The sequence below is a fragment of the Argopecten irradians genome, chromosome 12 (assembly GCF_041381155.1).
Source record: "Argopecten irradians isolate NY chromosome 12, Ai_NY, whole genome shotgun sequence".
Lineage (NCBI taxonomy): Eukaryota > Metazoa > Mollusca > Bivalvia > Pectinida > Pectinidae > Argopecten > Argopecten irradians.
Window position 1 is genome coordinate 14,019,613 of NC_091145.1, and position 26,611 is coordinate 14,046,223.

General features: G+C 33.9%; 2 protein-coding genes across 2 annotated transcripts; one reads left to right on the forward strand and one right to left on the reverse strand.

The window, feature by feature from the left end:
* Positions 1-7,173: 7,173 nt before the first annotated feature.
* Positions 7,174-8,991, forward strand: LOC138336678 (peptidyl-prolyl cis-trans isomerase G-like). The gene is made up of 2 exons (XM_069286208.1): positions 7,174-7,956; positions 8,758-8,991. The coding sequence occupies exons 1-2, from the start codon at positions 7,174-7,176 to the stop codon at positions 8,989-8,991; spliced, it is 1,017 nt and encodes a 338-aa protein (XP_069142309.1).
* A 6,797-nt stretch (positions 8,992-15,788) lies between these two features.
* On the reverse strand, positions 15,789-25,095 carry LOC138336817 (F-box only protein 7-like). The gene is given in 11 exon segments (XM_069286409.1): positions 15,789-16,310; positions 17,227-17,329; positions 17,331-17,405; positions 18,541-18,578; positions 19,130-19,253; positions 19,993-20,045; positions 21,044-21,133; positions 21,772-21,861; positions 22,554-22,839; positions 23,073-23,631; positions 24,956-25,095. Coding segments are annotated over 11 exon segments (1,713 nt in total). The 5' UTR covers positions 25,069-25,095; the 3' UTR covers positions 15,789-16,128.
* Positions 25,096-26,611: the final 1,516 nt, after the last annotated feature.

Genomic DNA, 26,611 nt, shown 5'->3' on the forward strand with positions numbered 1-26,611 from the left:
GTACAGACTACATGTACATAACACCCTGTCATTAAAATTAGACAAGGTGCTTTCCACATTATAACACCACACTGACAAGTACATGTAATGTATATTAATTCATTTACAACCAAAAAGTAATTGATAATGTATATTAATTTCATTTACAACCAAAAATTAATTGATAATTGCACCTGTGACATGTTTCATATCATGCTCATGAATCCCATTGTTTAACATATACACATTAAAGATTCAATGTTATTGTGAACATGTTGCTGTCACTAGCTTGAATTAGCTAATAATGCTGATGTAAACAAAATAAACATAAAAAGTTACAGAAATTTTCTTCTTTTGAATTTATGCCGCTGTGGTACCCAGAGTCTCGTATATTAAAAATGCTGATGTTAACAAAATAAACATAAAAAGTTCCAGGAATATCTTCTATTGAATTGGGGCTGCGATGGCCAAATAATTAAGGTGTCCAGACATTACACACAAGCCCTCGACTCTGGGTGGGAGTTAGAATCCCATATGGGCCAGTTGCCAGGTACTGACCTCTGGTTGGTGGTTATTCTCCTGCAGGTACTCAGGTTTTCCTCCACCAACAAGTCTGGCACATCCTTAAATGACCCTGGCTGTTAATAGGACTATTACGTTTTTGCATATTACAGAGTTAGCTCCCTTGCGGGTAGGTATCGATTGTTACGTCATTATTTTGTGAGCGGAATTCACGTTGTTTTCTCCAAAACGTATGACATTACGCTCGCAAAACACATGACGTCACAATCAACACCTCCCCGCAAGTGTAGATAACTCTGTTATATGCAAATTCGGAATAATCTAATTTATCATAAAACTAAAATCAAACTATTGAAATAATAGTAATCTGGATAGTCAGTATACAAACTTGCGCAATAGTCCTTGTTAGTTAACAATATAAGTTTTATTCATGTGTTTCCCTTTCAACATCTGAAAATTAATGCTATAACTGATAATTGAAAACTAATTGATTTAGCAATAATTTGGGAATCGGTTAAGATTTCATCATTGATGATCAGAAAAAATCGGTTAGTGTCAAATGGTCAATTTTTTTATTATTGATCAGTTACTCTTTATTACTTAATTTCTTACAAATGTTACCGTAGTTATTTTTAACGATATGAATTTTATTGATATCACCTATCAAAATTTCATATTTGGACATACCCTTAACAGTTTTTTTTAACCTTTTCATGTTTTCATTTGCTTAAGATGTTACCCAAGAAAAGAATTATTAACAAAATTCGTTGACAAAAAGCAAAATAATAATCCTCTATCAAATTTAATTTTAACAAACTTTTTTTACAATTTACAATTTAAAACTTTGAAAAGCTTCACGATATTGATGGCTGACATTCAGGCATTTTTTTCATACTGGCTTTATTCTGCATGGTTTTGTATCCCAATTTATTTTAGATTGACTGAAGTCAATGTAACAATTTTTATTGATGAACCAGTTATTTAGACCTATATATGTAAGTTTATTTGTTTTAACAGCAGGTTTGGTTTGGTAAGAAGTCATTGCTAAAGAGAGAAACGGCATAAACTCTCTACTCTCTATAAGGGAAAATGAAAGTAGAATTCCCACTTCCTGTTTTGATACTGATCATTGATGTTGATACATTATAATCGATTAATCGAAATCAGTTGTTTTTAGCCCACCATCATCAGATGGTGGGCTATTCAAATCGCTTTTTGTCCGTGGTCCGTCCGTCCTTCCGTCCGTCCTTCCGTCCGTCCGTCCGTTAACAATTCTTGTTATCGCTATTTCTCAGAAAGTACTGAAGGGATCTGTCTCGTATTTCATATGTAGGTTCCCCTAGGGCCCTAGTTGTGCATATTGAATTTTGGGACCAATCGGTCAACAAGATGGCCGCCAGGCAGCCATCTTGGATTTTGATACTTAAAGTTTGTTATCGCTATTTCTCAGAAAGTACTGAAGGGATCTGTCTCAAATTTCATATGTAGGTTCCCCTAGGGCCCTAGTTGTGCATATTGCATTTTGGGACCAATCGGTCAACAAGATGGCCGCCAGGCAGCCATCTTGGATTTTGATAGTTAAAGTTTGTTATCGCTATTTCTCAGAAAGTACTGACGGGATCTGTCTCAAATTTCATATATAGGTTCCCCTAGGGTCCTAGTTTGTGCATGTTGTGTTTTGGGACCGATCGGTCAACAAGATGGCCGCCAGGCAGCCATCTTGGATTTTGATAGTTAAAATTTGTTGTTGCTATTTTTCAGAAAGTACTGAAGGGATCTGTCTCAAATTTTATATATAGGTTCCCCTAGGGTCCTAGTTGTGCATGTTGCGTTTTGGGACCGATCGGTCAACAGGATGGCCGCCAGGCAGCCATCTTGGATTTTGATAGTTAAAGATTGTTATCGCTATATCTCACAAAGTACTGAAGGGATCTTTCTCAAATTTCATATGTAGGTGCCCCTAGGGCTCTATTTGTACATAATGCGTTTTTGGATCGATCGGTCAACAAAATGGCCGCCAGGCTGCCATCTTGGATTTTGATAGTTAAGATTGTTATCGCTATTTCTCAGAAAGTATTGAATGAATCTGTCTCAAATTTCATATATAGGTTCCCCTAGGGCCCTAGTTGTGCATATTTCGATTTGGGACCGATCAATCATCAAGATGGCCGCCAAGGAGCCATCTTGGATTTTGATAGTTGAAGTTTGTTACTGCTGTTTCTCAGGAAGTACTGAAGCGATCTGTGACCTGTCTCAAATTTTATATATAGTATGTTTGCAAAAGTTTGAAAAGCAGAGAAAAGATCCCTCTTTCCATTGTCAGACATAGATCATTCTTTGGTGGGCGCCAAGATCCCTCTGGGATCTCTTGTTTCTATTAGACATCGATTATAATCGATCATCCGGACAACACTAATAATTTGTATTAACTTCAAAAATGTTGAATGGATACAAAAGCTAAGTAATTTCCAGGTTCTTTTAAAGCCTGGAATATAATTTGGGTCAAAAGGTCAACTACAGTAGTGAAACATACTTTTCAATTTGGAATATTTAGAAAACTGTTTTCCGCCCATAGTCCGCCTTTCCATTTATATGAATTCTTGTTATTGCTATTTCTCAGAAATTATGGACAGGATCTCTTAAATATTGTATGTAGTTTCCTCTTGGTAACAAGTTATATATACCGGTACACATATTGCATTTTGTGACAAATACAAAAATAAAATGGCCGACAGACAATTTTCTTGGATTTTGACAATATTGAAGTTTGTTTATGGCTGTTTATCTGATTATTTTCAAATTTCATATGAAAGTATTTTCTCTTTACAGAATGGGTCAATTAGGTCTCATGCCATCACTTCTTCACAAATTATCACCAAATTATAGATTACTGCAGTACTAATACATCTATGACAAGTTTCAAGGATGTTTGGGCCTATGACTAAGTTTCAGGAATGTTGAGGTCACTTTTACTATTGGGTATTTAATTGATGCTTTCACAGCTTCATTTCTCTAAGGATTATTATCAAATTTCTCGTATACATATAGATAATATTTCAAACTGCATACGGTAGGTCAACTTGAAGTAATATATGTCAAGGTAAAGGTTTCTTGAAATTTTAATCAAAACATTGTCAGGTGTCTTGCAGCTTCACCTTTTCAATGATTATCAATAAACTTTACATTTTATGAAGAGATGCAAAACATCTATATAGCCAGGATATGTTCCAGGTTTCGAGGTTAAAGGTCTAGGTCACTGTTAAAACTTATAGAAAGAAAAAAAGAACACTGTCAGCATTCTCTAGGCTTCACTTCACATGGCCCATGGATTATGAATTTATCTGAGAGGTTTTTGCGATTGAGAAGAAACATGCTGAATCTCGAAGACTTAGTTTGTCGCAACTTGTATAGATCAAACTCCGAACTAGGAAAATATTTATAGTACATCCAACAGATATTCAAATTGCATATGCAGTTTTTTTCGAAGTTTAAAAAGTGGTATTTTATCTGGTCAGTATTAATTTATGATTATTCAGTATAAAGTCAAATAAGGACAGATAGTCAAAATCAAACAGTTAGAATGAAACCTATGTCAAATTTCATATATAAAAAATATTTTGAATATTCATTTTATATAATTAGTTGATCAGGTGACACAAGTTGAGTTCATTATTGAAGTCAAATTTAGTATCCTCACTATCCTGTAGTATAATGCAATAACAAAGTAGATGAACATTATTTTTACCATCACAGTGATTGGTCTTTGACAAGCAATCACAAATAATGGTATATGCAGTATATATATATATATACACGGTAAACAGAAATCTTAATGAAAGCATATTTATAACTACTGCTTATTAAGCAGGAATAACTAATTAAGCTCCAGATTATGTTCAATAAAACATGCCGATGCGAAGAATTATTTTCATCTTATTGCAAGAATTAGAGACATACATTTTTAACCATTTCTTCAACTTTTACCATCCGCAAAATCTTACATTATCATATAAAGGAAAGTAAATGCTTTGAAGATGCTCCACCGCCGTCAGAGCATAAATGATATTCATCATTTGAACAGTAATTGGTGTTTAATCGTGTATATATATGTCTAACTAACACAAAAAATAACATAAAATAATTTATTTCGCCTTTGGTGCATGCGCAATCAGGACTTCATTCTGCTCCTGTTTTTTGATAGTGAAAAAATACCATTTGTCGGCGGTAAAGCATCTTTAAACAATTTGGAATTATGTTTCAATTAAAATCTTGCTTGTATTTTGTAGATGCCTCGAAGAAAGAAGAAGTGTTTGGTGAAGAGAGAGATGTGGAGATCTCTCGAGAAGAGACTGACGGACCCAACTGAGGAAGTGGCCTCATTAAAAACACAGCCAATTGACATAGACTTGACTGAGGAAGTGGCCTCGTTAAAAACACAGCCAATTGACCTAACGAGTAACGTGACTGAGGAAGTGGCCTCGGTAAAAACACAGCCAAGTGACCAAGCTCGTAAGAGCGCTTATGAACTTGCCAAAGAATTTGCTTATGAACTTGCCAATGAATTTGCTTATGAACTTGCCAATGAACTTGCCAATGAATTTGCTTATGAACTTGCCAATGAACTTGCCAATGAAGCTCGCAAGAGCGCCAATGAAACTCAAAATCAATTGCCAAATGAAGTTTGCATGACGAGATTGCCAAATGAAGTTTGCATTATGAGATTGCCAAATGAATTGCCAAAAGAATTGCCAAATAAAATGCCAGATGAAGCTTTGGTTAAAGGTAAGGATGACTTGCAGCAGAGCATACAACAAAGTAAACAAAAACATGCTGAAATTGGATGTGTGAATGAAATGCCCCTCCACAAAGTTGCCAAGAACTTGAATGCGTCTCAAAGTGATAGTTGTGAATCTAAATTAACTTCCAAGAATGCTGCCTCCAATAACACTACAGATGTTGTTCATGAATCTGGGAGAAAAACTAGTCAATTCAGCAATGACCATCAAAAGAAGAAGCCACTGTATAACATAATGCTGATAACTGACAAATTGGACAGGAAAAAGATTCCAGTGAAGAAACCAGTAAGGAAACATGTTAAAAAGCCTATTTACAATATAATGATTGCTACTGCGAAATTGAATAGGAAAGTGGTGCCATTAAAGAAACAAAAACACCTGAATGAAATTGTATCCAAACCAGACAAGCACAAAATATACAGACGCACATCAAAATTAAGGTTTTCATGTGATTTTTCATTCTTCGAATGGAAGAAGGGTTAAAACAAGAAACATGAAAATAAAACCTGACGAAAGTGTAAAGTCTATTGCAAGTGATCCTCTTAAACGACTGACAAAACAGAGAAAAACAAGAAAAACCTCTGGAAACGAAGAAAGCTGTAGGTTCAAAAGAAATTCAAAATTAACTAAAAAAGGTGCAAGGAAAGATGTTAATGGTGAAAATGATATGAACTCTAAGGAGGAAGTTTTCCCTGTTGAACTTGCCAATGGTGAATCTATGGGTACTTTTGCACCAAATCACAGAAATACACTTCAACTAAAAACAAACAAAAGAAAGTCCAGACATAACATTGACGATAAGAATGTGAAAAAACAAAAGAATGAAAATTCTGAAGATGTCATTATTACTAAAGACATGTCAATTCAGATACAGAAGAGAATATCGCAACTATCCAACCAAACGCATTCCATATTTGCAAGTTATTCCCAGTCAGATAGTACATTTCCAAGTATATCAAGAGGTCGTCAATGTACTTGTAACTCGCTAATGATGCTTCTTTATGCCAGACACTGCAAGTCATTTACTACTGATGTTTCTTGATGAAATCCTACACAAAGGAGACGAGCTCTATCACACTGTCATATCTGATCTTCGAGCGAGTGGAAACTTTAGGTCTTATCTGCTGCAATTTGAGGAACTCCCCTCTGACATTCATACTTCATGTTATAAATGCCATATAGAAAAACGGAACATGTTTGTTGGAATTGTCAATAACCATAACAATTCCAATTTGTTATCCCTGCATTCATCTGTATGTTCAATGTTTGAACAAGACAATATGGGATTGATAACAATAGGGTCAATTACATCAGCATTTTGGAAAACACGTGATGGATACTTTCACTTTTTTGATTCGCACCCCCATGGTAATGATCTATTAGATGCACAAGGAGGGAAAGCTATTCTTTGCACTTTTCCAAACATCACTGACCTTGTTGGATATATGAAAAAGTATTATGCAAGCTTGAATTTGTCTGCAGATGAACAGTTTGAAATACAGCCTCTGGTGATACATACTGATGCTGAGACGCAACAAAATGCCACACCTCTTTCACTCACGTTAGTGGAGAAAAGAAAACATTCTAACCGGTTTGAACTTCTCAATAAATATTTTGAAGATCAAAAGTATTTCAATCAAGCAAAAAAAGAGACCTCTGACTTAACTACAGGAAATGATCTCAATAATACAGATAAGAGTACTATCCAGAAAAAGATGGAAACAGAAAATACAAAGATAAATAGAAGAAACTATTATAAGAAATACAAGCAAAACCAAAGATTAAATGAAAACTACAGAAATAGAGAAAGAAAGCAAGGCCACACACAAGCAAGCAGAAAGCAAGAACAAATGACAAATATCAAGCATCTGAAAGAATGAAAGAACAGAAAAGAAAACAGAAAGCAAGAACAGATGATGAATACAGAGCTTCTGAAAGAACAAAAGAAAAGAAAAGTAAGCAGAGAGCAAGAACAGATGGTGAATACAGATCAAAAGAAAGGAAAAGTAAACAGAGAGCAAGAACAGATGATGAATACAGAACATCTGAAAGAACAAAAGAAAGGAAAAGTAAACAGAGGGCAAGAACAGATGATGAATACAGAACATCTGAAAGAACAAAAGAAAAGAAAAGTAAACAGAGGGCAAGAACAGATGATGAATACAGAACATCTGAAAGAACAAAAGAAAGGAAAAGTAAACAGAGGGCAAGAACAGATGATGAATACAGAACATCTGAAAGAACAAAAGAAAAGAAAAGTAAACAGAGGGCAAGAACAGATGATGAATACAGAACATCTGAAAGAACAAAAGAAAAGAAAAGTAAACAGAGAGCAAGAACAGATGATGACTATCGAGCATGTGAAAGATTAAAAGAAGTTAGAGTTAAACAGAAAGTAAGATTAGATGATGAATACAGAGCATCTGAAAGAATAAAAGAAAAGGAGAGTAAACGGAGAGCAAGAACAGATGGTGAATACAGAACAAAAGAAAGGAAAAGTAAACAGAGAGCAAGAGCAGATGATGAATACAGAACATCTGAAAGAACAAAAGAAAAGAAAATCAAGCGAAAAGCAAGAGAAAATGTAGATTTTAAACATAACGAAGCAAAAATGAAACAGAAAGTTAGAACTCATGAATTTTATCGTAATCAGGAAAGAGTAAGAAGAACTTATTAGTAAAAGGAAGGCTCGTCTGTCTAAATATTACCAAGAAAAAGAACGAATCGTAAAACAGATTTCAAGAAAAAATTCAACAAACAATAAAGAAAGAAAGGCTGCCAAAAGAACAAAAAGGTTGCAGAGAAATGACCCTATATTCAAACTGAAAGAGTTGCACTGTAAACGAGGAATGTATTTGAATGATGTTGTCAAAAAATTTCACAAAACAATAGCAGAAGGTCCAGTGTATGTCTGTACAAGTTGTCACCAAACATGGTTTAAAACACTCTGTAACAGAAGTAAATAGAAATGTTGACCATAGTTCTCTTTTTACTAGATGTACTACTAATTACATTTCAAAGAATGATAAGGAATGGATTTGTAGAACGTGTTCTTCATCATTGAAAAGTGGGAAAATGCCAACATTATCACTTGCAAATCAAATGTCATTTCCTCATAAACCAGCAGAACTGAATTTGCATCAGCTTGAAGAAAGGTTAGTTGCATTGAGAATCCCTTTTATGCAAATGCGTGAACTTCCCCGAGGTGGTCAATTAAGTATTCATGGAAATGTTGTAAATGTCCCAGTTGATATACAACCAACCATTAAAGCATTGCCAAGACAGTTCGAACAAACTACCATTCCGGTGAGAATCAAAAGAAAACTGTCTTATAAAAAGTGTGAGTTTACTGAAAACGTTCGACCAATGCATGTTTTGGCTGCTTTACATTGGCTTTTTTAACAATGGTGAACTTTATAAAGAATCTGGTGTTGAAATAGATGAAGAGTGGTTTTCAAAGGTGGATCAAAGTGCCAAAGAAATCATTAACACATTCATAGCATCTTCCTCAAACCAAAATGAAGAGCAGTCTGATGATGAAGGTCAGGACTCCGACACATTCAGTGAAATAGCAGATGAAGACCGGGTGATAGGAAACGCTGATACATTGATAGATCCTGTATGTCCACAGAATGACTCAATATACACATTTGCTCCTGGTGAAGGACAGCGTCCCTTTGAGTTTATACTCTGACAAAGATGCGGAAGAGTTATCATTTCCTTCCATATTTTGTGGCAAACGTCGCATACCGAATACCCAAAGAGAAATAAAGGTTAATTACAGTGATGTTGTAAAATGGGAACTCCGAAATATTGATAGACGAGCAGCTAATTCTGTACCAAATCTCTTCTTCAAAATGAAAAAGATACAGATGAAGCAGATATCAGACAAAGTTTATTTGGCACTGAGAAGATGCAAAAGTAAAGACAAAAATGTTACTGCTGCTGAAGCCCTTAATCAGACACGCATGGACAAGTTGGTAAACCTTGATGAAGGTTTCTACATATTCAGAACTCTTAGAAACTCCCCGCCCTACTTAGAAAAGAGAAAGAAAGATGTTTTTGCAATGATTCGCCAACTTGGACTACCAACATGGTTTGGATCACTGTCTGCAGGTGATACAAGGTGGCATGACCTCTTGAGAATTCTAGGGGAGTTAAATGATAACATATCATATACAACCCACCAGATAAATAATATGACATGGATCAACAAAACTACTCTGGTACAAAAAGATCCAGTTACCTGCACTAGATATTTTGACCACCGTGTTCAACAATTTATCAATAACCAAGATTTTTTGAGAAGAGGAAAAAATTATGGTGTTCCTCTTTTCGTTGTGTATTTTAAGGACTATACATGTGTAAGAAGTGACTGATGCTTGTGTAAAATGCTAAATAGACAAAACTTTTTCAGTAATAACTTTTTATTTCCTAATATATGACTTATGGTTTACGGACTGATACCTTGAAAGCCAGTGAAAATGTCTTCCAAAATGAAAGATTTTTGGGATCGATCCCAAAAATCTGTCTCTGTCCCATGCGTGTTTCTGCCAAAATGATTTTCGGGATCGATCCCAAAAATCTGTCTTAGTCCCAGGAGTGTTTTCTGCCAAAATGATTTTTGGGATCGATCCCAAAAATCTGCCTTATTGGCAGGAGGTGTTTCTACTGAAATGATTTTCGGGATTGATCCCAAAAATCTGTCTTAGTCGCAGGAGTTGTTTCTGCCAAAATGATTTTTGGGATCGATCCCAAAAATCTGTCTTAGTCCCTTGTCAGTGTTTCTGTCAAAATGATTTTCGGGATTGAGCCCAAAATAAACTGTCTTATTCCCATGATTGGTTCTACCAAAATGATTTTCGGGATCGGTCTCACAAATGTTTCAAGGTCTTAAAATTGATTTAAATAAATCAAATGAATAAATTGGAAGATTTTGTGTCTCATGCCGTCCTTAAAGGTTGTATCTTGTTGTTTATATATAAGATGCAATACATTTTATAATAGAACTGAATTAAAAACCTTACCCAGGATTCCATAAAACACCAGATACACTTGTAATTTGATATTATATTATATATCGGTAGATTATTTAATGTGCATATGTGTTACTTTTGCACAAAGTATGGAATCCTGATGTGATATTCTGTTTAGAAAAAGTAAGCCAAATTAATTTGGAAAAGAAATAAACAACAAACAAATGAACACTACATTCCAATAGAAGTAATTTTATTAACTGAACATACTCTTGATACAAATGGCTTTTGAAAAAGCACTTTTATGATGTAATTTGACAAGACTAGTTTATTTCCTTATTTTTGTCATCTTGAATAGAAATACTGATATTAAGATGTAACAAGGAGCCGCAAAGCTTGGCATTATCCCCCGCGCCCAGTTGTGTATGAAAGCTCAAACATAAAATAAATGAAGCTCATTGTAACTAAGAGTTTAAATCTTGATATTGTCATCCATGTAGGTTTAACTATTTGAACAGAGCTTTGTATTGTCCTTGAATAAATTCATACAACAATATATCCGCTCTCCAGTAACATGACATTTAAAAGAATAATTTAAAAGATCATGTACAGAAAGTTTCGTGTAGCCAAGTTGAACGGTTTTTGAGTTATAGCCTGAAATAGAAAGGAAACTTTAATAATATGGTATTTTTAAATAAGTTTCCATAGTAACAAAAAAAGTATCGAAAATGAAAGGTTCCCATTAGCAAAAGGCACAACTAGAGCACTAGCCTAACATGTACAGAAAGTTTCGTGTAGCCAAATTGAACGGTTTTCGAGTTATAGCCCGGAATAGAAAGGAAACTTTAATAATATGGTATTTTTGAATAAGTTTCCATGGTAACAGAAAAAGTATCGAAAATGAAAGGTTCCCATTAGCAAAAGGCACAACTAGAGCACTAGCCTAACATGTACAGAAAGTTTCGTGTAGCCAAATTGAACGGTTTTCGAGTTATAGCCCGGAATAGAAAGGAAACTTTAATAATATGGTATTTTTTAATAAGTTTCCATGGTAACAGAAAAAGTATTGAAAATGGAAGGTTCCCATTAGAAAAAGGCACAACTAGAGCACTAGCCTAACATGTACAGAAAGTTTCGTGTAGCCAAGTTGAACGGTTTTCGAGTTATAGCCCGGAATAGAAAGGAAACTTTAATAATATGGTATTTTTGAATAAGTTTCCATGGTAACAGAAAAAGTATTGAAAATGAAAGGTTCCCATTAGCAAAAGGCACAACTAGAGCAATAGCCTAACATGTACAGAAAGTTTTGTGTAGCGAAGTTGAACGGTTTAGGAGTTATAGCCCGGAAACGATACTCGGACGGACGGACGCACGCACGGACGGACAGAGCCCAAATCAATATCCCCCGCAAACGCGTTTCGCGGGGGATAAAAAATTAAATAAATTCAGCTTTCCAAATATTTTGTATACTGAACAAATATATACAAAACCAACTATCCATCTACCTGTGTATATATTTCGTTATTGCAAAATTACAATAGAGTAAAAACAAATGCTCAGAAATTAATTTGTAATTGATAAATAATGGTTTTTATATCACAGAGAATTGGACTAGATTTTTTGTAACCTGTAACAATCATTACTGAAGGTTATTATGTTATAGCTGTTATTTGACAATCATGAAGAGATTAGCAAATTTTGATTAACACAATTACCATACCATTTCATTTAGTATGTAATAAATGCCCATTAAGGTTGAAGACCCTGTTTAAACTAGCGATTTTGTATACCAATGTATATACTTCTTGGGTTTATTTGAACCTAACTTTGTTGCTAACTAGATGTGTATTCCTCTGTGAAGTCGAATCCGGTCAAAACAATAGTAAACATAACGGCATGGTTATTTGGTGATAGAAATTTGTAATGAACCCTACCCTATGGACTTACTAATCTGAATTGTACAATTTAATTTTCTGCATACTGTTGCCAAAATTTACAACAATTTATGAGTCAACAGTAATATCTAAGATTAGGACAGATGCGCACCAAGTTAGGTTCAAGTACACCTATGAAATGATATATAGCAAACAAGTAATCACTAGTTTAAACAGGGTCTAAAAACTTAATGTAATATAATGTCTTGAAGCATGAGATAATTAACAGTTTTTTAATAGTTTAAACATTAATATACCAAAAGAGTTTCCCTCCAATTTCTTTGAATTATATTTATAACATCCATATGCTAAATTCCATTCACTTTTGAATCCGTTTTCTTTAGGATTGCTACCTAAATAAACAATATTTGTGGCTTAAAATTATAATCTATTTGTTTCCCTCTTATGTAAGAATTATTTGATAAAATAAGGTATCTGTAAATCAAAGTTTCATTTTTTTGTGCGCATGAATTTTGCTTTACAGGCAGATGAAAATAGAGGTTTATAGCCATGGCCCAAGTGTTATGTGTATTACCTTATCTCAGGTTTGACTGCAAAATCCAAAGCTCACACATACATATCTTTTTATCCAAGAACCAGAATAAATATCACATGATATGCATTATATATAATCCCGACACAAATCACAACACAAACATTCTAGTTCACATGCTCCATTTGTTCACTACCATCAGGGCTAATGTTCTACCGTGAACATGTATTTAACACAAAACAAATATCCTTGTGTTATGTAGAATGGTCATTTCCTTAAATTGTGATGAGTTTTAAAGAGCCATCCACATACTTTACCATAATAGTGAAGTCTGATATCATTATTTGTGACTCATTAATGTCCAATCCACTGTATTCTTTGTGAAATCACTAGCTTTCTTGATGATTCTTGTTGTGTAATTTGCTTTCCCAACCTATTGTAAGAGCCAACACCCTGTTTCAATTAATCATAGTCACACACATTCTGTGCTGGATCATAATCCCTTCCGATTTCTACATATCCCTTGACTTCTAATTTTTTTTTCCCTCCAGTTAAAATGTTGAAACATCAGAATCTGACATAATAATAAAAACTCTTCCATAGTGATAGCCTTGCATCCCTGGATTTCTTATCTACAATTAACCTCCAAGGGAAGTGGACGTGGTGGTCAGTCACTGGGAATTACATGGAGCTGGAAAGTAAACAAATCTAGAGGGGCTGTCAGTATCATGTTTCAGGAGAATGTTTAAAGCACCTTCAGCTATACCCAGTATATATCACAGCTGTTTAAATATTGGATCGTATGCTTTATTTTGCAAGCTATAGATCCGAACATTTCTTCAATTTCAGTTTTCCTATCTCAAAATAATGCTCCCCATGAAATATATAACAATTCTTCATTTGAGTCATTTTCATTTATATCAAAGTTATATTATACCGATATATGCTCCGTAAATTATATGCGGATGTTGAATCAAGAACGTTTTACACATTATTCACATCTGAACGATATCAATATTTTGAGAATAGGAATGTTAGTATTTTAAGAATAAGAAGGTTTGAAAGCCAACATATAGGTTTAGATACAAGTACACAATGAATTTCGGCAATACTGGCCAACTCCAATAAATTAATATATGCCCAATTTACTAAGTAACAAAAAAAAAACCACATCACAGTTCCAAACATAAAGTTCAGTTGAATTTGCCAAAGCTGTTTAAGAAGGAGTTGTTCAGACAAACCCTTTCTTCAATTACCGAGTGTGTATAATGACCTGAAAACCATGGCAACGACCCCAACCCCTCCTTCTGACACATGTCATTATTTTTTCCCAAGTTTCTTTGTTAAGCATCCCTTATTTAACAATTACTACTATTCACTACCAGATATATAAAGGTACTATCACTACAGGTAAGACCCATCATTTCTTAAACTACTTGCTCAAAAATTATGTAAATTGTTGATATGGATATGGGTCAAGGAAGTAATATCAAAGGTTGTTTTCCATAGAACACTGACATGATCGACCAGCTTTGATTTAGGTTCCTGTTCGTTTGTATCATGTGAATGCATGGTATTATATGCAATGATACTAGACAAAAGGTCATATTTGAAGAATCTAATCAGAAATCTGAAACTATTTCATTTCAAAGTTTTTTTGAAATATTTCAGTGTTTTTTTGTATCTAAAGAGGGCTTAAATGTTAAAATTATGATGTTCCAAAACATATTTTACCACTTTGATTGCTCAATGATTAATCGTTCAATTTAATTAATTCACTCCATTTTAGCTTATATGTACTATACTAAACTTGGACTCCACATACAGTTAGTTTTTTTACCCCCAAATATATTACAAATGAGGCAGACATCACTCTTAAAAAAAATTTCATTTGTGCGAATTTCTCTATTTTTCCTGAACTTATGATGGGCGAAATTTTTTTTTTCATAGATTTGGATTTTCCAATATTTTTTTCCTGTTAGTGTTTAAATACTGAGAACTACTAATCCTAAAAGAATAAAAAAACAATTATCGCAATAATTTATAAGTTAGGCCAATATTTTGGCTGAATTGACAGGACTATAAGTACAGGTTATCTGTGACCTACCAGTTTTCTCTAGCAGTGCGGTCACTAACTTGAGGGAGTGGGGGTTACACCACACCATCAGATAAGGCTATATGGCTAGCCAGTGTTAATGAGGGACCTAAAGCGAGACTAATTCTCCTACTGAGAGTGTGGTTTCATACCTAGCCAAACCTTGTGTATCAAATTACAAAAACCTCATCTGGATTTGACTGATCTCTAGAATCAGGCATGTAGTATAAATACAAAAAAAATCAAGCCAAATTTTAATGATTTTTTTTTAATATTTCTAGAGACTAGTGGCCAGTCTAATCACAACTGTTTAAATATTGGATTGTATGCTTTATTTTTTGCAAGCTATAGATCAGAACATTTCTTCTTTTTCAGTTTTCTTATCTCAAAATAATGCTCCCCATGAAATTTATAACAATTCTTCATTTGAGTCATTTTCATTTACAAAAGTTATTATTATACCGATATATGCTCCATAAATTATATGCGGATGTTGAATCAAGAACGTTTTTGACACACATTATTCACATCTAAACGATATCAATTTTTTGAGAATAAGAATGAATGTTAGTATTTTAAGAATAAGAAGGTTTTTCAAGCCAACATATAGCTTTAGATACAAGTACACAACGAATTTCGGCAATATTGGCCAACTGCAATAAATGAATATATGCCCAATTTATTAAGTAACAAAAAAAAAAAACACTCGGGATTTATTCCAAAATCTATGCAAAAAAAACATGCATGCACATCTACTCATAGTTCAAAACATTGCTGTAAAGTTCCATTGAATTTGCCAAAGCAGTTAAGGAGTTTTTCAGACAAACCCTTTCTTCAAATACTGAGCATGTATAATGACCTGAAAACCATGGCAACAACCCCAACCCCTCCTTTTGACACATGTTATTATTTTTCTCAAATTTTTCTTATTAAGCATCACTTATTTTAACAATTAGTACTATTCACTACCAGATATATAAAAATTAAATGAATATATACAATAACTGTACAGTACATAGCACACTGCACAGAACATTGAAAAAAAAAAAATTTTAATAAAATTATGCGCAGGGATATCTTTCTCCATGCAATATATACATCAACATAATCAAGGGTATATTCCATTAAAATATCTACCAGATCCAAGAACACTCAAAATAAATTATTTCTACACAATTTTATACCACTCATGTTTATTTTTTGTATTTCATTGAATAGATACAATGGGTAGGCTCCTGAGCGAAGCCTGTTGTCCTGATGTGAGGAAGATTTTTCTTCTGTGATATTCAATTATTTCAGTCCTTGTATCCTAGACGTTAGAAAACATGGTCCTCTAAAACATCTGACCTCCACCAAAACGTCCACCAAATTGGCCCCTTCTGTCTCGCTGGCCTGAGTTCCTTCCTTGTGTAAGAAAATGACCAGGCAGGGGTCCCACGGGGTCAAACCGTGGACGAAATAAAGCACTGCTGGGCTGAGTCCTCTGTTCAATCAAAGAGTTAGGCATCATTCTCCCTGTGAGGATCAACGAAAAAATATTTCAAAAACTACACAAACACGCCATCATATTTCAAAAAGAAACTTCAATATTATCTGTGATTCATAAAACTCAAATTGCAATTTGAAATATGGCAAATTTGTTATAATTTTTTTTACTTAAACAATTCCGGCAAATTTGTTATTACTATTAAACAATTCAAATTAATAGCATTCTCAAGTTTTAGTTTTCAACTTACTCCAAGCACAAAGTCAAGTGAGCAACAGAGATTAACGACTAATGGTATGCTTTTAAAAAGATTAAAACTGTCTTAATCATAGCTAAAGATCAATCAATGAAATATTAAGACTCCCAACACATGCAAAAATTCATAATCTTATGACATGACATCATGAGCCATCATAGAAATCTAAATCATTTCTACAAGATCTGGTCGTCTAATACTGCAAGCTTTATATCATTGTTTGCTACAAGGACACATGATTGTTGCTGTAAAGTATTTTGTTTTTGCTGCGACTTGGTTGATGTTGTCAAGCCTAACAATTGTTCACAATCATTTAAATTTGTGATTTAGTCACATATGTTTCTGATATACTTATGATTGAGACAACAAATTTTTCATAATTTCCTTTATCTCCTGCATCAAAATAGTATGTGAAAATACTGTACAGTTACTAATATTTGCGGGGTTTTGATTTCACTAACTTGGCTGATGTATCCAACTTCGTGATCAAAATCATGGTTTTACGAATTATAGTCTGTTGTAGGAATAATACTTTTAAAAGCTACAAAGGTAATTCGCGAAAATAAACCCCCACACGAATTTGTTCCAAACAGTAAATCGCGAAATTATACACTCACAAAATTTATCAACTATACACCGAGTTGTTTTTAGTAATTGTTGTATGTTTGATACACTAGTCTTTAACTTACGATCGTAATGGCCAAAGACTGGGTCTAGGTCATGGTCTCCATTGAGAATGCCAGGGTGGAATGGACCAGGGGGAGGTAACCCAAAGGAAGGAAGAACAGGAGAGACCAAACATTGGCATCGGGTTCCTCTTCCATATTCTTCTTCGTTCCTTCCTTAATCTGTACTCCTGTCGGTACAGCTGTCAAAACAGAAGACGAGTTTTAGAAGTATCACTTTCATAATACAGTCACCATACTTAGAAATGATCATCGCTCTCTAGGGGTAATGTAACTGTTGCTATGTCTATCCCTGGACTACCCGGTATGTCATAGTAAAACTGAAGGCCTTTTAAGAGGAATTACCTGACCAATTAGCCTCCAAAGACTTCCTTTGAAGACTACAAAAGTGTGACGTCAAACTTCAAAGCTAACAATGTACCATATCAATCAATTAACGTCCTTTTCATTCAATGGACCAGACTAACCCATCTGATCTACTGCATAAATTATTATACACAGAGCCTTCAGTTTTACTTTGCCATAGTCCAGAGTCAGATATAATGATAGTGATAGTAATCCCTTGAGAGTCAAACAACAAAATTTCATCTTTACAAAGGGCAATAACTCTATATGTAACTGTCAGACAATTTCCTTGTTAAAACTATTCCTATATGTTAGCGGAGATTGCATACAGAGTTTCATAACATCAGTAAGAGTTGTGTTATCATGTACAAAGGGAAATAATTCAGAAAATCACTGTACGATCATTCTGATTTTCTAACTTGTTTGTAATCTTACAGATATCAGGCTCCATACTAAATTTTATAAAGCCCGGTAAATATTTACATTAAGTTTACAATACCCAAAATAATTATTATTGTAAAGGGCAATAACTCTGTTAGTTACTGTCAAATAGATCTGATTTTTTATAAAGAATAAATGTAGTTAGTTTGCATATTAAGTTTCATTGAGCGCAGTAAATTTTTACTAATTTTATGAAGTTTACAATGAGCGATAACAATTATTACTGCAACGGGCAATAACTTCGTGATTTACAGTCTGATAAATCTGATAAGATGTTTTAAATATTTATTTTACATACAAAAATTCATTAAGCTCAGAGAAAATTATCAAACAAAACTTTCATACACATCTACACATGGTCTCCAACATTACTGTGAAGGTTGACTCCAATATAACTCACCCTCCCCCCCCCCCTCCCTCATCAAACTTTGCTGCAGGGGGTATACATGTAACATCTTAACTTGACACACCACATCAGTTTCATATATTTTATTAATGCTGAAAAGGGGTTGATTTGCTTTATATACTTACCCTGGTCCAGTCTTGTGCCAAGGTATTGTTATTTCGATCTGGAAAGAAATATTAATTTCAATGTCGATGGTAATTTCAACATTTTAACATCAGGATCTAAATATACTGTTGGTATTTTTTGGGGGGGGGTTTAATTTCGTTATATTCGCAGATCCATCCAAAATTGCGAAATTTAATACCTCACAAAATTAATGAAATTACTGGTTTTATATGTTATTGCCTGTTGTATGAATGACACTTTCAAATGCTACGAAGATAATTCGGGAATATAAACCCCCGCGAATATGTTCCAAACAGTAAATCGCAAAATTTGACACCCACAAAATTCAACAACTATACAGTATTTGATATGTTTTACACTATATGTAACAGTTATGAAAAGATTTCTTCAAATTTTACAAATGTTAATTTCAATTAATTGTTTGCAATTTACAGTTATTACCAGTATTAAACAAACAATTATACTGAAGTAAAATTTAAAAAAAACAAAATTTGAAGTTTTAATTACTGCACAAAGAGATATTCTGTTTATAAAGAAATTCAATACAGACATATACATCCTGATTTCTGTTCAACTTACTACCAAAACTTTCAAAATCTTTCAGGTACACACGCCTCCAAGCATATCTGTCCTTACATAAATGGTTGAACTCCTTACAAGTTTCCGACATATTCAGTAAACTCACAACATCCAGCATTCCCAGGATCTTCAGCTAAAAACCAATGATTATCAAACATAAATTCAAGCAGGTTATGGTACATAATGGCTCTCTAAACTTAAATGACCAATCAGTGCCAAGAAAATTAAACAGCTCTCTAAAATTATTTGACCAATCAGTGCCAAGAAAACAAACATACTACACCCATACTGACATGGTGATGGTGGTTTGAGACTAAAATTCTGATTGGGTGAATCAATGGGCTACATTGAACAAATGGATGATCTATTGACATATTAAAATTATTATACCACTTAGTCTGTTTTCTACACAACTTTCATTACATGTTTTATGAAGTTAAAATGTTGACATGCAATAGTTTTTAATAAGCTACACATTAAAGCCATGGAGTGTATATGAAAGAACGACAGTATTTCAGGTATTGAAATCTGGGTATTAACCCATGCCATGTTTCAAGACACCTCATGACATGATATAAATTGCATCATATACAAAATTAAAGATAAATTATCTTTCTGTAAACTGAGAGATATCTTAAATAATTTGTAAACAATCATTAATTATCATATGTTTTCTAAAATTGGGTAGTTATAGACCTTGATCACCAAGCAGTATTACACATATCTTATAAAGGTCTCTGTACAATCTGTGGTTATATTATGAACTTATCATCTTTATGAGCTATTAGATAAATCGTAAATGTAAGAAACATTATACAAATCAAAGACTGAAGCTTAATGACAACATAAAATAATATGGCTATTGAACCTACCTTAACTTCATGGCTAACTGCAAAGATCCCATAGAGAGGAGGGAGACCGTGTTCTGTACGTGATGGAAAAAAATAGAGTTTTATTCACACAAATAAAGTGTGTTACAGTTGACATTAAAAGAGATTGTAGCACGATGTTTGGGATACTTTTGATCAAATTTTTGTCTCATTCCGAATCTTTTCTTTTCCTCAACCTTTTGATTGTAAGAAACACTTTCAAACTGCATTTTATCTTTCCGAGATATAATATACTTCTGAAATCAATAACCTTACAAAGGTAAGCTAATTATCATATTGATTTCTGGTCCCGTCTGAAAACTTGAAGTACCTGTACATGTGCAGTACATGAAAAGACCAGAGAGACCTCATATATGACAACCATATTTCTAAGGATACACGTACATGTACATGGCAGTAAAAGGCCATCAGTAGTCAAAATCCAAGGTGGCCTCCAATTGGCCATGCAAGTCATAATGGCATCAAAACCGAACATGTACACATAGGGATAAACACTACAAAATTTCACGAAGGATCATGACAGAATTTTTTGTTTCGGAAATGGTGATCATATCAGAAGCAGATAAGAACGAAATACAGATCACAAATATAGGTGCTTTAAATAGAAACTATTTTCCCTCATATCTTTCTATTGCAGACACTAGACCTGCCCATGGTAATAAACCTGTAATGTGCATAGTACATGTTTAATGTTGCAAAGATTCCAATTTTACCTATTTAGTGACACCTTGGGTAGTCCTTTATACCCTTATATGAAAGAGTCTCATAATCATATCCTTGAATAATTTGGTTTTGGTTTTTATAAGTTTAACATCCTATTAACAGCCAGGGTCATGTAAGGATGTGCAAGGTTTGATGGCAGAGGAAAGCCAGAGTACTCAGAGAAAAACCACTGACCAGCTGTCAGTACCCTCGAACCCACGTCCCAGAGGTGGAGGGGCTTGTAGTAATATATTGGGACATCTTAACCACTCGGTCACCCAGGCTCCTTTAACAAACTGGAAAGATTTGGAATATAGAAACACATGTGTACCTGATCTGTAGTGTTGTAGCATTGGATGGGCTATTAAATCCTTGAACACTTGTGACAACTTCTCCAGATTTTGGTAGCATTCAGCAGCACCTGTGAAAAGTTAAAACAAGAATTAATTTTCAAAATATTAAATTTAAATTCTCAGGATTTAACAGATAGTTATGATAATTTTATAAATTTTGTGGTTTAATTAGCATGTTACTACACGTTCTCCAAATTTCTTCAGCTACCAAAATCAAGAAACAAATACTGAAATACATGCACTGTGCACCATACATATACCGCAGTTTACTTAAAGATGCTGCTAAGCCGACAGAGCGTAAATGATATTCATCATTTGAACAATAATTAGTGTTTAATTGTGGATACATAAGCCTAATTAACACAAAAAAATAATATAAAATAATTTATTTTGCCTTTGGGTCATGGGCAATCAGTACTTCATTCCATATATATAGTGCCACGGAATTTTTTCAGGATGCAATTTTTTTTTTTTTTACTTGAAGTAAAGTTAGAAGCTCAAACTTTTCAACAGGGGTAATAGCGTAAAGTAAGTAACTTTTGTAACTGAAGAAAAATTCTAAATCATATGCTCCTGTTTTTGATATTGAAAAATTACCATTTGTCAGCGGTGGAGCATCTTTAACTAACACTTTTTTTTTATAAGAATACTTGAAAACTACCAAGTGTAAATAACAGACATTGTCTCCTCATTGTGCTGGTAATACCTTTATGAGGTGTGGTTTTTGTTCTAATGAAATCCTTTGTATTCAGGTTAACATGACAGAACCACTTGTCCTCATTTTCCTGCAGTTTACCTGAAATACAAGACCATAATTATGATATAAGCCAACATCAACTATTATTACTGGACATATGAAATAGAAAAAAATTAAGTCACACAGAACTACTGATTACAATTAACCTTAACTTTTTAGTATTCAAAAATCTGTCTGTTTTCGGAATAGAACTGTAATATCAAGAATCTTCACTTACCATCTCCAGTATTAAATACTTTAGACTGACAGTTAAAATGAACAAATGAATTTCCAGAAAAAAATTCTGATAAAAATATTTCAAATACAGACCTTTTTAAATTTGAAATAATCACTTTTTAATTTTCTATTGGACAGGTGGCTGTTCCATATCAATTTTGAAATATTTCTGAATCTCCAAATATTTTATTGACAAAAAGATGTTTGAAATATTTTTGAATCGATGTAAGTGTCAATAGTATTAGACATCAGGCATAGCCAATCTTAGTCTTCTCCTGAAATATTGTTACAGTGGAACCCGGTTATATTAAAGTCCTTGAGAAATGAGAAATCTCTTCAAATTTTCCAAATTTCCATATAACCAAGGGGAAAGACAAAGCATATGTGTGAACAATGATTATATTTCATTTCATATTAAACAATACTTCAATATAACCAATTTACTTCAATATAACCAATTTCAAATTAAGTGAATCTCCTTGTATGTTTTTGTAAAGTATGTTTTTTACCCTTACCGTGCACTACTAGGACTGAGCCCATAGGTACACAGGTTACAACATAACATGGTGTTGTCTCAGTACAATTAGTCTGTACATGGTTATAACACAGACAATATTGTCCAGGCTTGTCTCGCCATCCTTCTGGCATTTCTCTTTCGGGATTGTCAGGGCCTGGAACATCAGAGCTAGTACTGTCTGCATTGTCTGTCTGGCGCAGGACGTCAGAGCTTGTACATGTACTACCAACAACAGGATTTGTCCGAGAGACACGGTCATCAGAAATCAAACCGTCAGGAACTTTCTGAAGAAGTAAAAAAACATGATTGCTATATCAAAGTTAAAGTAACAAATTTAACCATTTTCTATTCACTGATTAATTTTGAAAGCTCAGGTCTCAAGTAAACTTTAAATAAGATCTCATATGAATGAAACATCCGCCTCAAAGCAAAGTCTATCTCTTTATCAGATTTATTTCCAACCCATCAACAAATACAAAATTAAAACAAAACTATATTTTTTTTTTACAAATATTACCTTTCTAACGGTAGTGTAGCCTGTCTCTAACAACAGTACGTGTAGGACAGTACACATGGCCTCAGCAGAACAGGTGACCCCAGCACTCCGATACATATCACTGAGTACTGCTGGTACAACTTCTCCATGACTCTCTCGACACAACACAGGTTCATTTAGATATCTGTTCACAACACTCAGATCTACATGTTCATGTGTGTCCATTTCTGACACCTGTTCATCATCATCAGGAGTTTCCGTCAACAATGAAGCACCAGAAGTAGATTGCTGGTTAGGACCTGAAACGTTTTTTCTGCTAGTTGTCTGCCCTTCAGAGGACTTTGATGTTGCCCCTGTGCGTATAGTCTGTGTGAAGTTACCATGGCCACCAACACCTGAAGTTTGTTGAACTGAGTCTGTCCAATCCTTAGACAGAAGTTGGGGTTTAGAGACTGGAGCGATGGCATCATCATTGTCTGTGGTTACAACATAAACCAGGTCCCCAGATACAATTCCCTGGCTAGCAAGAGTTTTGTTTATGTCCAAGGAATCTTTCTTGTTTAGACTTAATATAAACTCGCTGGAACAAAGGAAATTGATACCATGCAAACTAGCAGTTAAAAGTATATATTACCAAACTCTGAAACAAATTTCAATCCATTAAAAACAGATATATGTATGTAGAACTTTAAGAAGGAGTTCAATGTACAGGTAAATTTCATCCAATGACCCTCCAAACTACAATTATATTACATTTTGTATCAAAGGAAGGGATTTATTTGATTCTGCTATATGCTGTTTTAGAGTACATGTACCAATGCAAGTACAGGTTATTAAGTTCATTTATTGCTGTACAGCTATATTAATGGAATCTACAACAGTAATTGATGAACATAGTAAGTTAAGACTGACTCATCAGTCATCAGTGAGATTTTTTTTGGACAAAATGTTGTTCCAGCAATTAATTTTCAGACTGTGAACAGGTGTTTTGTAAAAAAACGAGTCTAGATCTTTGTCAGATTGCATTGCTGTCTGGTATAATTCTATATGTATACATACATGTACCGGTAAATGTAGCTGACTCTCTTTATAAATGAATCGAAGTAATTTCGATTCTTTTCACCCAAAATTGCTTGAAAATGTACAAATCCTCAGAAACTATTGGCCAGTCAATAGTTTAACTTTTGATCGGTGGGGAACTCTTTAATTTGTATGTGCTTGAATGTTGACATCATAATTAAATTTACATGTTGATGTCATAAACACTGATGTACCAAACCCAAATATTTTTTTGACAAATGTCTTTCTCGCAAGATGCTGTGACTGTGGTTCAGCTAGGTTATATTAGTACTGTTACAAAATAGTTGCTTCATGTCATAACAGCCAACAGTCAAAACTCTTTCCTCTCTAGATCTACCTCTGTGCAGGAACCAACCCTATAAACTGTTTTAAACAGTTCATTTGGTTGGTCCCAACACCTTGGGGAAAGAGTTTCGACTGTTGACTGATCAGGCATGAAACAACTGTATATGTATATAAAATATTTCACTTCAGAAAAGTCAGCCAGTCATAGGCGAAATATCCTTTTTTTCCTACAGCATTATAGCTACATGTATAGAGAATGGATGATGATCATCACAAAACTGGAGTCCTCTTCTTTGTTCAAAACAGAAGATAAATGTAAAAAACGTTTTATCGCAATGGGAGAGATCAATCATAAACTTTAATGGTGATTTTCCCTCCCCCCCCCTGAGAAAATTTTTTTTTAGTGGTAAATAGTCATGACTCTGTTTTCCACTATCGTCAATGTACTCTGATCTCCCTGATATCATCGAAACCTCTCGTAACCGACATCATTGACATTGACTCTTTTCAAGAAAAGAACTTCAGTAAATATACTATACCCATTTAAATGCGGAAACAATTCCTGCACTACATGGTAGATGTTTGAAACTACGCATGTATCGTCAAACTCCTGAATCTTCGTTTCCCGACCGAGTTTTAAACGCAGTTTCATTTCTCCACTTTATTTTTTATTTACTTCCGGTGTATAATAGGGGAGGTAACTCTATTCGCATATATTTCTTTGTGTAAGATTAGTTTGTCTCTTACTAGTGCTATGAAATGGACAAATTAAGTTGATTAACCCAATATTTCATTGATAAACTACCACGGTTCAATGGTTGCTGTTTATTCCTGTAAAAAGTGCTTTTACTTTACGATATATAACATTGATTTTGCTTAATCAGAATGTTTGAGTCGTATTCAACACTGTAAATAAAGCTAACGATACATTTTGATTAAAATGGTCTCAATGATCAATATGGATTTTACAGATACAGATCAATACAGATTTTTAAAAATGTAAGGATTGATTTTAATATACGTATGCTGAGATAGACGTATTTCTTCGTACTGACTATAAGTAGATCAAACTGAAAGCTAATATATTTTTGAACTAAAAAAAATCAAAAACAAAACAATAAAACTTCCATGATGTTCGGGATTTTCAATTTTCTTGAAATTTGTAAACTTAGATTTTTCTGAAATTTTCACCATCTGTACTTCAGGTAACGAGCCAAATTTTAAGAAAAAATTTTGGTGTACTCAAACTGAAAGTTGGGGAATCACTTTTTTTTTTAATAATAGACAATTCAACTCAGAGCAAAATTCTTTTACATAACCAATAAGCAAACTATAAGCATAAATGTATTGTGTCTACATTTCTTATGAAACATATAACGTAAAACATTGACAAAATTCCACAACATTGTTAAGTATTTTAATTAAAATCGTTGGACATATCAAATCGTTGATCAATACGTTTAAGCAGGTACAATATTAACTCTGTACCCATACCCGAGCCAAAGTCACGCACTTAAACAAATGAACTACATAAGGCACTGAGAAGGTGATAAAATGATTTTTAGGCAAGGACAATTCACCTAATAAGGAACACACTACTGTCAGAGCGATTTGAGCAGTTTCTAGCCAAAAGTTGCATTACTTACGAGCAAGGGACAGGGTTCGGCATACAAGAAGTTCGAACCACAGTGTGTAATGGGACGGACAGCGAGCAAGTTTGAATATTTCACACAACGTGTCACCACCATAGGCGTGTCTGAAAAATGTAGCCGACATTTTATTTGTTACCATTTACCGATAAATTTGTGATCAGAAATACATGTATGTACTTATTTATAATCTTAAGATAATAATAAAGTTTGTCGACATAATAATGATTTTGATATCGTTTTTGATGAAAAAGGAACCCTGTAAAATACCACTAAGCAACATTAATTTGACCATACAGCCGGCTTATGGGACATTTTGTGCAGCATTTCACTTTGAGTTGTTGACCTTAATGTTGCTACATGTTATTACATTTAGTTTTAATAAAATCGGCTTTTCATTGTTCGTGAAAGAAGTCCTTTAATAAACATTCGCTTTCACCTGTAATTTGAATTGTTAGAGCTGCATGAATATAGATACCACAGCTTCAGATTTCTATCCATTTTGGATAAAAAATAATTGATTTTGATAATCGTCTCCTAGAAACA